The 12759-nt window shown below is 30.0% G+C and overlaps 1 protein-coding gene and 1 long non-coding RNA gene across 2 annotated transcripts; one reads left to right on the forward strand and one right to left on the reverse strand.

Moving 5' to 3' along the window:
- Positions 1-853: 853 nt before the first annotated feature.
- LOC112790102 (uncharacterized) lies at positions 854-1961 on the reverse strand. Its single transcript, XR_003196503.3, has 2 exons — positions 1453-1961; positions 854-1367 (listed from the first exon to the last, which is right to left on the reverse strand). It is a non-coding gene; the product is annotated as an uncharacterized lncRNA (long non-coding RNA).
- An 8196-nt stretch (positions 1962-10157) lies between these two features.
- Positions 10158-11909, forward strand: LOC112770115 (tyrosine decarboxylase 1-like). Its single transcript, XM_025814534.2, has one exon. It carries the CDS (start codon positions 10190-10192, stop codon positions 11687-11689), a length of 1500 nt encoding a protein of 499 aa, XP_025670319.1. The 5' UTR covers positions 10158-10189; the 3' UTR covers positions 11690-11909.
- The last annotated feature ends 850 nt before the right edge of the window (positions 11910-12759 follow it).

The raw sequence follows: 12759 nt of genomic DNA on the forward strand, positions 1-12759 counted from the left end.
ATAATTCATCAATATCTAAGCCATTCTCAATATCATCATCATTCGTCAATCCATATCTCATTTCCAAATTCATTCAAAAATCACATTTCAAAGTCAATCCTCATCATCCTTCTTTCCATTCCATTAATCAACGATTCCAATCCAAAACATAAGTCTTTCTTTTTAAATAAATCAATCATAAAACATATAATGTTTAAAATCAAATCTTTTTAAATAATTACTTCAAACAAAGCTTCCAATTTTTTTATAAAATTTCACCAGCATCTCCTCTAAAACTCGGACTCTGCCACCCTTTTCGAGTTCCAACCAAACCAAATCAAACCAAACGCCTGTTAATAAGTCAAATCACTTCCAATAACCATTATCACAACAACTGTCAATCCTAGGAAATTACAAAATCCAAAATTCAATCAATCAATCCTATAAATCGTAATTTAAACCAACTTCAACCAACAGTATCAATCAATAATTAAGAATTCTTGGTCTTCTCAAACAGTTTCGAACCAAACCATTCTTCAAACCCTTTTCATATCATTTCCAAAATAGCAAATCATTCTCAATAAACAAACCGTTTTCAAATATTAAGTCCTTTCCAAATTTGTTTTAAAATCAAATTCGGATATTAAATCAAGTTCCATATCAAATCAAATTTCAATATTAACTCTTTTCTAAAATTAGATCGTTTCCAAAATTAAACTAAATGCCAATATTAAATTTCTTCCAATAATTCAAGGAAAACCACTATAACAACATCAACTAATCAGAATATTCAACTTTCTCAATCGATCGATCAATCAATCAATCGAACTAATAATCTCATTCAACCAAAACAACTCAATTCAATTCATAACACTCACGAAATCACAAAAATATATTTTATGCGTTAATATCGATTTATAACAACTCTGGAAAGTAAAACAAGTTTAAGAAAAGCACCCCTATCTCGATCTCGTAGTCGCATAATTTAAAACAACAGTCCTGTTTAGTCTAAACTGACAACAGCAGTGGCGATTCCAAGACAATCGGGATGATGGCAGCATTACCAACTTCGATTACACTCACAGCAACATTGAATTTGATGGAATCAAACGCATAAACAACTCTAAAAATTCAAGGCAACACCGAAACTAAAATAGAATTAAAACCATAACAAACAGATAAACGAGACCAAGGCAGTTCAGAGTATAAAAGTGGAACATAGTCAGGAGAAAGGCTAAACCTAGGGCAGTGACACTTAACTTGAATTGGGGCAAGTCAACAGCAACGGTAGCAACGTTAAAACTAGCAGTAGCAATTCCAGTCACCCCAGCAGCAACGATTTTTAAAGAGCATCAACCATCACAGGCCACAGCTGCAGCGGCTTAATCCTAAAACATCAACGCCTTAAAGTTCTCAATCAACGGATAGTAGGACAGTAGTAGTAGTGGAGGTTCAGAAACAAAAATAACTTACAGTAATTAAGGAAAATAAGAAAACAAAGCGTAGCAGTAGAAGCACGGTGACTGCAACAACACAGGGAAGATGGCCTCCTCCCCCACCTCAGCTCGTGACTCCGGCGGCGGCGAACTCCACAGACGGCGATGGCGGAGAAAGTAGCGGTGACAGAAACCACCCCGGAACGCCTTCTCTCTCTTCTCGCGTCGTTCTGTCTCTCTCTTCGCATCGGGTCCTGCTTGTGGTGGCTTGATAGCAACTCGCGGCGCCGGTGCGACACGGAGGTCCATCGGCGATGGTAATGATGAGGTACAACGAAGCTAGCGGCACACGGCGTGACGACGGTGGCGACACTCCTCACTCGCGCGAGCTCCCTCTGCTTCGCGACGAGCGGCAGTGACTCGCCGGCACACTCTCCCCCCTTCTCTCTTCTGATTCGCACCCTCTCCTCTCTTTTCTTTCTTTCCATGGATTTTGCTGCTGCTATATGTTGTGTTGGTGAGTTTGATTTTGGAAGAAAGGAAAAATAGGTGTGGCGGCTGAAGGGAGTGGAAAAGTTAGGGTTAGGTTTTTAGGAAGTATTTAACAAATTAGGGTTTAATTTGGGACAAAAGTGAAATTAAGAATTTTGGGTAAATTGAGATTTGGTAAATTTTAATAAAATTAAAGTATATTGTATAAATTTAAAATATAATTTAATCTCTTAAAATTACTTTAAGAATAATATCTAATTATCAAGTTACTAATCAACTTTTAATCAAGTATTCTAATTTAAAATTAGAAATAATATAATTTATTTTTTATTTATAAAAATTAAAATATTAAATTCTAAAATTTTAATTATTTAAATGAGATCATATAAAATTCTTATTATTTTATATTTACTAAATTTTATTATTTAAATATAGAAAATAATTCGATAATTATAAAATCAGATAAAATTTTAAATTACTTTAAACTCAATTAATCAAAATTTGTTTTAATTATTTTTAATAAAATAATTTTAAAATTAATTAAATTTGTTTTAATTACTCTTAATAAGTTTTTCTGAAATTTATAGGCTTTACAACTGTGGTTCAACTCCAACTCACTAAATTACAACATTTAATTAGTCCAAAATTAAATTAAACCATTGCCGCAAAAAACAAAACCAACACAATACTCCCTTAAAAAGTATGAGATAAATACTACTAAACCCTAATTTTATTTCCGATGCATCTAATGCTACTATGCTAGTGTAGTGCACTGTGTCAGAGAGTAATTAAGGAATTGTGGGGATGAATTACTGAAAGGTACTTAATTATTTATTGCACTGAATACAATCGTTCATTGCCAGCTCTATATAAGCAAGCCAACCATACCATTTAAGCACATTTTATTAATCTTCCAATACAATATGAATGCATCACATTGCTTGGTTGTCAGTGAACTAACTATTTTAGAACTAGGTTTTTCAAAAGATTATTTAAATAATATTAATTTTAGGATTTTTAATATATATATATATATATATATATATATATATATATAACTATTTATTTTACAAACAACGTTTAAATTGTTTATCATTGATACAAATACATTCTAATAAAAGTTTTTCCGAAAGGTATATATAATAACTTTATGACAATCTTGACAATATAGAGACATTTTTTAGTTAATATTATTTAAATTTATATATATATGTCATATTTTATCTTGAGACATTTCACTTTCATATTCCTAAAAAAAATTAGGGGACAATATTTTTAGCATAAAAAATAAAAGAATTGGTTAGTATTGGTAAAAATATGAGGTGAAAAATGAGAAAAAAATTTATTGGTCAACTAATACTTTTCTTTGAAAAAGATATTTTTTGTTGGATCGTAGTTGGCAAAATAATAATTTTAATTTTGCAAATTAAAATTTTAAATGGACTCCAATAGTGACTAAATTTTAATATTTTATTAGTTATTTGGAAAACTATTTATATGGTACATTTTCTAGTTAAAGAAAAAAAAACTTATGCAAATATATAAGTTATACAAGTGCTAAAAAATTTATTAAAATACTTTAATTTTGTTATAAATTATTTTTTGAAAATTTAAATTATTAGATTAAAATACATAAATGATTATATACCTAACACTTATGGATACTGTCTCTCTTTTTTAGGGGTGGCAACGGGGCGGGTAGGGGCGGGTTTTTGCTCTACCCGACTTCGCCTCACCGTACACCAACCCGTCCCGCTTCTACCCGCGGGTAGTAAAACGCTGAACCCTAACTCGCCCTTGCGGGTACCCGTCCCGCCCTATCCGCCCCTATAATTATTAAAATCCAATAAATAAAATTAAATTTCAAAATTTATATAACCATCATCACATACATAACATAAATTAAAGTAAAAATTTTAATATGATACAATATTATTAATCATTTACTAATTATTTTACATATATTATACATATTATATATTAAAATATTATATATATATATATATATATATATATATATATAGCGGGGCGGGTAGGAGCGGGTATTACCTAAACCCGACCCCGTCCCGCCCCTCCCAAAAGCCCGCCCCTCTAAAAACTCGCCCCACCCGAACGAGTAGGGAAAGAGTGAATACCCACGAATTCGAGTGGTATTGCTATCACTACTCTTTTTGAACTTATTCTGCTATTTAATTGAACTTAAGCTTGTTTTATCATCGTGAATAGGGAACCATGCATAAGTTTGTCAATACTGCATTATTTACATTCTCAATTTTCTTTTCCCTTTTTAATTGCCTCCATTATTTTACCTTATGATATTTATTAGTAGTTTAATACATATATTTTTCTCTCATTGATATATATCCATCTTTGCCGTTCTATTTTTGGTACATCAGAAAAATAAAAAAGTTAAGATTTAATTTTTTATATATTTTTTTTTATTATTAACTTAATCTCTTGAGATAAATAATTTTATAATTTAATATCAGAATTTAAAATAAAAAAATTGTAATTTGGTGTTGTTATTATTTAAACAAAAAAATATCATAAGCCAAATTAAAAATATATATAATCATATTTTAGTCTAAAATAAATTTTTGCATAAAAAATATAAAAATAAAAAGATCCATTTCTTAATTCCATCTCAGTTAAAATTTTTGTGGCATGCCATTAAGATTTGAGGTGTTTATGGATATTGGGTACTCAATTATTATTTGTCTGAATTCAAATCGAACCAATTAAATTAATTTTAAAATTAATGGATAATCGAATACAATTCGAATCGAATCAATGATACTTTTAGTTAATTGGTTCGATAATAATTTAAAAATATAAAACCTAAATCAATCCGTAGACTTGAACCCTTTATTAATTAAATTAATATATATATATATTATTGATTATTTATGACAATAATTTAAATATTTAGTTATAATTGTGAATTATTATGAATATTTTGTTGTTGTTAATATATTATTGACTTGTTTATTGATTTTACATGTTTATTAATTATTATTATATTTATAAAATTTTTAAAATAAATTTTTTATTTTTTTATTTTCTTATGAATTTATATTTTTATTAGCCTAATCATTCGAATCGAATCAATTCGTTTTTAATTAATTTAGTTTAATTTAAATATACACAAAAAAATATAAATCTAAACCAATTATAATTTAATTTATTCTATTCTAATTTTATCTTTAAATTCAAACCAGATCGACCCATAAACACCTTTAATTAAGAACCGGACCATTCAAGGAAACATCATCTATTGTTGATGTGGTTGTTGTGGTTGTTTTTTCCCTTTAATTTTAGTTTCAGACCATAAACTTTTTTTTTTCTTTTATGACCATTGACCAAATGCAAACGGAATCTTAGTCAACCGGTTCTACTAAATAGCTTGTCAAGTCACAATTAGCTTCTTTCCTTATTATATTCATTTCCAAAATAATATCTTCAATGCTTAATCTCACGGATGGTTATTAACCTATTACAGAAGGACAACCCACAATTATCTTTTACTTCTCTTCATTACTTTAATCTTAATAATCTTATACTAATATTTCAAAGTTTTGCGCGTTAAAATAACATGGACACCATCGTATCTAAAAGTTAAAATAGCACATTATTTAAAAAAAATATAGTATGTGTCATAAAATTACTTTTTTTTTAAATTTAAATGAATAAAAAATATATAAATAATTATATATTTAATAAAAAATTTTAAATAAGAGCTTTTTTTTAATTTATATAAATTTTCATATGTTTTTTTTAATTTATATTTTTTTTTGAAAAATAATAAGAATCAAACTGTAAAAATTTCGGTTAAATAAAACTTGATAGTATTTATAAAATTACTTTTTTAAAAACCTTAAACTAATAAAAAAATATATGAATAATTATATAACTACTAGTATCCATATAATAGCCTTTACAAAAGTTAGAGCACACCCTAAAATTTAGGGCTTGTTTGGTTTAATTTTTGAGAAAGGAATTTTTCCGTATTATTGCTTTTCTAATTTTTTGTTTTTTAAGTACAAGATTGTACGTTTTGACGTTTTGCTACGTTGTTGGAAGAAGTTGCTTTTCAAAACTAAAACAAAAACTATAAGTAATATAAAAGTAGAAAAGCGTCACTGTTATGTTAGACGCTTTGCATTTAATAAATGGTGAATGCTATGCTACGATGTCTATTATTTTGTACTTAAGTTACTAAAAAAGGTAAATAAATAATATTTAATAAATTTTACATGATTTATTTTTTATTTTAAATATTTTATTTTTTATTTTAAAAAAAAATTAGGCAATTTAAATACTATAACAAAAACACCATAAATTTTACCTTAATAAATATGTAAGTACTTTTTAAATAACCTTACCATAAAGGTCATACTACTTAGAGGTAAGTACGATTTTGGTTCTTTAAGTTTAGTGTCAGAATCGAATTCGTCCCTCTTATTAATTTGGGTTTAAAGTCGTCCTTAACGTTTTTTTCCGTATTAAAATTGTCCTTTTTATTTTTTTGGACAAAAATACCTTCATTACTACCAACATAATTACTTCCTCCTCCACCACCACCACCACCACCAATACCAACACCACCGCCACAACCTCCACCACCAGCACCACCAGCACCAACGCCGCCACCGTCCCCCTCCCCCCTTTCCCCTTCCCCCTCTCCCTCCCCTTCCCTGCCTCCCCTCCCCCCTGCCCCTCCCCCTCCCTGCCTCCCCGCACCCCCACCCCCGCCCCGCGTTCCCTCCCTCTCCCCCTCCCCGTTTTCCCTTCCCCGCACCCCCACCCCAACCCCACCCGCGTCACCCCCCTTGCCGTCTTCCCTTCCCAGCACCCCCACCCCACCCCGCCCCGCGTCACCTCCCCCTCCCCGTTTTCCCTTCCCCGCACCCCCACTCCCACCCCGCGTCACCTCCCCCTCCCCATTTTCCCTTCCCCGCACCCCTTCTCCGCCTCCCCTTCCCCCCACCCTCCACCTCCACTTCCACCACCACCAGAGAAGCAGAAACAAAACAGAAAATCAACAAATCCAACACAAATTTAACACAAGCAAAAACAGAAAGCAACAAATCAACAAAGAAGAAGAAGAAGGTGATAGTGGTGCGGTGCGGTGCCGGAGGGCGACAAGGCGGCGGCAGGACGGCGAGACTGCGGCGGCGGGACGGCGGCTTCCCTTCCCCCTTCATCGTCATCATCATCAGAGTTCTGGAGGAGGAGGAGGCGACGACGAGGTCACGGCGGCGATGACGGAGGCTCCTTGGCGCCGTCCCCCTCCCCCCTTTCCCCCTTCCCCTCTTCCCTTCCCCTCCCCTCCCCTCCCCCTTCGTTTCGTAACCATTTTCTTCTCCCACCCCAACGCGTTTTTACGCGTTTTCTTTTTTTTATATAATTTTTATTATTAAAATAAGAATAGGGGTAGTTTAGGAATAAAACAAAAAATTTTATTAAAAAGGACAATTTTAATACGGAAAAAAACGTTAAGGACGACTTTAAACCCAAATTAACAAGAGGGACGAATTCGATTCTGGCACTAAATTTAAGGGACCAAAATCGTACTTACCCCTACTACTTATTATGTCCAAATAATTTTTTATATTATTTGACAATTTTTTAAAAAACATAATACTAAAAATGTTCATATTATTTAGTTTTTAATGGTTATTACTTATTACGCTAACGTTGTGTAGTGGCTCCACAACATAGACCATTCAAGTAAGGGGGTCCAGGCTGCTAACTAGCCTCTTCAAATTAAAACGTGCATCCTATAAAGTGTTTATGGACTTATCACATGGCTCCACACCAATAACGTTTTGAATGTATGTATGCAATATTAGATAGTTGTTTTGGTACAGCGACAATGCAAATTAAATATGTATTGATGAATTAAAAAACATATATGAATAAGTAAGTGATAAATGAATTATATTATATTATCTGTGTCAATATTTATTTTTACTTATTTTTTAAAAAATATATTATATAATTTCTCATTCTAACATGTTCTTGACATTAATAACTAAACGGTTGAAATATCCTTTTGATTAATTTTAAAAAATATTATAGCACTCTTTTTAATTTTCTCAGAAAAAACCCTTTTGATTTATTTTGCAAAAATACAAAAATATCTTTTTAGTTAATTTTTAAATGACTAAAATAATCTTTTAATCTTGATTTTTTTTATTATATTAGAAATAAAAATTCAATTTTAAAATAACTAAAATACCCTCTTAGTTAATTCTAATTCTAAAATACCCTTTTAAAAATTAATTTTAAAAGAATAAAATAAACCTTTAAGGACTAATATAAAAAAGAATAAAATAACCATTTAGGAATATTAATTTACTATAAATAACATTAATTCTTAAAGGAGGGCACTTTACACTTAGAACTAACAAAAAAGGTATTTCAGTTTTGTTAAAATTAGATTTTTTATTTATAATATAATTAAATAAAACTAAGTTTAAAATATTATTTTAGTCTTTTAAAAATTAACTAAAAGGATATTTTTGTATTTTTTCAGAATAAATTAGAAAGGGTTTTTAGAAAATTTAAAAGAATATTATAATCTTTTTGTAAAATTAATCAAAATATATTTCAGTCATTCAAATATTAATCACAAGGATATTTTAGTACAAAAAGTTATATAATATATTTTAAAAAAATAAAAGGTAACTATTGATGCAAATAATATAATTTATTTTATGTGGGAGTATAGAATGAATCTGTTTCCCTAAACAATGTTTAACTTCAAAGATTGTTTAAACTAATTGATCAAGCAAAGTCACATGACCAAAAGGGTAATATTAATTTTCAATAACTTAATTGCCAAACATTTTTATATCATAAATATTTTTTCTCTAATTAACTTTGTCAATTAGAATAATGTTGGTAAGTGTTATTGAACAGTTAAACTTTAATTAAATCCACTTGTATTTTTATTATTTTTATTTCAAATTGTCCAACAATACTATGATTTCATTACAATATGTACAACATTATTGTTCTATTTTCCTGTTAATAACACTCATGTTTTTCTTTTTTATATAGGCATATCCCCATATATATAGATACCATTTTTGAATGTGGGGCAACTAATTTAGATGAATGTGTCATTATTTATGACGATTATATAATTATTTATTTTAAAATAAATAATTATGATTAATAAAATATGTATAAATAGTTTGTAAGACTTTAACTAAATTAAGATTGGTAGACATTAATATAATCAAATGAACTAAATTCAAATGCGTGCTATGTTGGTCATAATAAAAAAATTGTGCTCAGATTAACCAGTCGTTGGTTACAATATTTGAGTGGTATTTAACTATTTAGAATAACACTATTTAGATTGACGGTCCCTGTTAATTTACTCTTTTATTTATTAAATATGTATAAAAATAATACAAATTAAATTAGCTAAAATGGGAAATGATTTATAATTTAACTAATTTTTTTTGAGTTCAAATTTTAGAAATAATAAAATTTTATGAATTATGCGTAATAAAAAATTAAAGAAAATTGAATAGAAACCCTTCTAATATCCCCATTATATATAGTATAAATATGTAAAAAAAATAATAGAGGTTGAATTAATGAGATGACAAGTGATTTATAATTTAATGAAAAAGTCTCAAATTCAAATTTTAGGAAATATTTTTTTTGTAAATTATATATATAATAAAGAATATTTAAAAAAAAAATTGGACACTCACCTTTTTAATATTCCCATTATATATAGTATAAAAATATAACTGTGTATAAATAATATAGATTGAATTAATTGAAATGATAAATAATTTATAATTTAATTAAAAAGTCTCTGATTGAAATTTTAAAAAGAATATTTTTTATATATTATATATAATAAAAAATATTTAAAAAATTATACATCAACCTTTTAAATATCCCTATTTTAATAACGGTTGTAAGATAAAAAAAATTACTCAAAAACTAACAAAGATCACATTTAGAGAATTGAGTTGGTAATTCTAATAAAAAAATCGAAAACTAGATTAATTGTTTTTTTAATTTCTGTAGAGCAAAATAAATATTACCTAAATTATCTTCTCTATGGAAAAAAAAATAATTCTTCCATGGGAACAAAAAATACAAAAATAAAAAATTGAAAGCAACTAATAGAATATTCCTTTGCAACCAATAGAATATTCCTTTCTATTTGCATCTATATATACCCTACAAATGAAGAGCCTAAACGTGACATACCAAACCCAAAATAAAGAACATTGATCAAAATAAACCAAATGGGTAGCAACAGTGATTACAATTCATTCACCTTCAACAATCCATTGGATCCTGAAGAATTTAAGAGACAAGGTCATATGATAGTTGATTTTCTTGCCGACTATTACTATAATATTGGAAACTATCCGGTTCTAAGTCAAGTCGAACCTGGTTATCTTCAAAAAAAGCTTCCATCTTATGCTCCTTTTGGCTCTGAACCCATTGAAACTATCCTTCAAGACATGAAAAAACACATAATTCCAGGAATCACACACTGGCAGAGTCCTAATTTCTTTGCATTCTTCCCTTCAAGTGGCAGCATTGCTGGTTTTATGGGCGAGATGCTCAGTACTGGACTCAACACCGTTGGATTCAACTGGCTCTCGTCTCCGGCTGCAACTGAACTCGAGACCACCGTCATGGATTGGCTCGGCCAAGAGCTCCGGCTACCAAAAGAATTCCTCTTTGCTGGTCACGGCGGCGGCGTCATGTTAGGCACAACATGCGAGGCAATATTGGCAACACTAGTCGCAGCCAGAGATCGAATGCTTAATCTGGTAGGAAGAGACAATATTGGAAAGCTTGTCGTTTACGGTTCAGATCAAACGCATTGCGCGGTTCAAAAAGCTGCTCATATTGCAGGGTTTGATCCAAACAACTTCAGAGCCATTAAGACTTCGAGATCGAATTCGTTCTCGTTGTTACCACAATCGCTATTGAAAACCATTCAGAAAGATCTCCATAACGGATTAGTTCCATGCTACTTGTGTGTAACCGTTGGAACAACTTCTACAACGGCCATTGATCCAGTTGGAGCGTTGTGCCACGTGGCAAAAAATTATGGAATGTGGATCCATGTTGATGCGGCGTATGCAGGTAGCGCGTGCATTTGTCCAGAGTTCAGACACCTGATGGATGGCGTTGAAGATGCAGATTCATTCAGCCTCAACGCTCACAAATGGTTTCTAACCAACTTGGATTGTTGTTGTCTTTGGGTTAAAGATCCAAATTCTTTAATCAAATCGCTCTCAACAAACCCTTCGTATTTGCATAACAACGCTTCCGAATCGAAACAAGTTGTAGATTACAAAGATTGGCAAATTACACTAAGCAGAAAGTTCCGTGCTCTCAAAGTATGGCTTGTTCTTCGAAGTTACGGCGTTTCGAATCTCAGAAACTTCTTAAGAAGCCATGTTGAGATGGCAAAGAGCTTTGAGGAAATGGTGAAATTGGATAAGAGGTTTGAGATTGTGGTTCCTAGAAACCTCGCTATGGTTTGCTTTAGACTTATACCCTCAGTTGTTCATGGCGGTGATGCAAATGAAATCAATAGAAAATTGTTGGATTCCATGAATGAATCAGGAAGAGTTTACATGAGTCACGCCATGGTGGATGGAATGTTCGTTATAAGATGTGCTATTGGGGCAACTCTCACGCAGCAAGAACACGTGATTATGGCTTGGAAGATCGTACAAGAACATGCAAATACAATTCTAAATAAAACTGCTATTAGTGCCTAGTTAGAATAATACTAAATTATTAATTCCAAATTATTACTTAGGTATATAAAATTAAAAATAAAAATATATCAACTTATAACATTTCATTTATAAAGTGTAAAATTGTAAGTTGATAGAATATAGTCTAAAGTAAGATGAGTAGATATATAGTTTTAATTTAAATAGTTGCAATATGTTTGTTGCTTTGTTATAATAAGTGTGAAGTGATGAGAATAGTCATTTCTTAGGGTACTTAATTGAGTTTCAGTTTACTTAGTTTTTTAAGAAGTTAGAAAAATAAGCTCATCATCAGTTTATTAAGCTAAAGTTTAATTTGAAGTCTTTTTATTAGTTCAATAAATTGTATTTCAATTCTATTACGTTTGACTTAATTTTGGCTGCTGCTGCTGCTATTATTATTATTATTATTATTATTATTATTATTATTATTATTATTATTATTATTATTATTATCTTCGACAACAACTAACAATAATGTCATTAAGTTGGGTTGGTGTGAACTGTGGACCACTAACAACAATGCTATTATAATTCCTACCATAAATTTTTTCCATCTTCTTTCAAATTAATTTTTATCATATTCTTACAAATAAGTTATATTTACTTAATTATCATATGATATATAACTAATTTTATTGTTCATTAGGTAAATATTATTCGATAGATGTCGGTTATCTAACACCAAAATGATATATTGGTCCATATAAATGTGAGCGCTATCATCTTACGGATTTTAAGCGTTCTTCTGGATTTATAAATCATAATAAAGTGTTTAATTATTATTACTCAAGTTTAAGATGCACAATAAAAAAGATTTTGAAATGTAAAAAAATAGATTTGTTTTTTTGCAACACATACCCAAATTCAAAATTAAAATTCAAGTACAAATAGTGTGTATAATAATGAGTAAATAGGTACTGAATTTAATCAATATAAACATGCAAACATTATTGATAGAGAAGATAATAGTTATGTTGGTGAAAATTTTGATCAAACTTTTTAAATATTAACTCTTCTGCAGAAATCAATCGTATTCGAAATTCAATTAGGGATAAAATTATTAATCGTAT

The sequence above is a fragment of the Arachis hypogaea genome, chromosome 3 (assembly GCF_003086295.3).
Source record: "Arachis hypogaea cultivar Tifrunner chromosome 3, arahy.Tifrunner.gnm2.J5K5, whole genome shotgun sequence".
NCBI lineage: Eukaryota > Viridiplantae > Streptophyta > Magnoliopsida > Fabales > Fabaceae > Arachis > Arachis hypogaea.

Excerpts from the sequence above, each read along its gene's own strand:
- LOC112770115 (XM_025814534.2), top strand. The coding sequence starts at position 10,190 with ATGGGTAGCAACAGTGATTACAATTCATTCACCTTCAACAATCCATTG.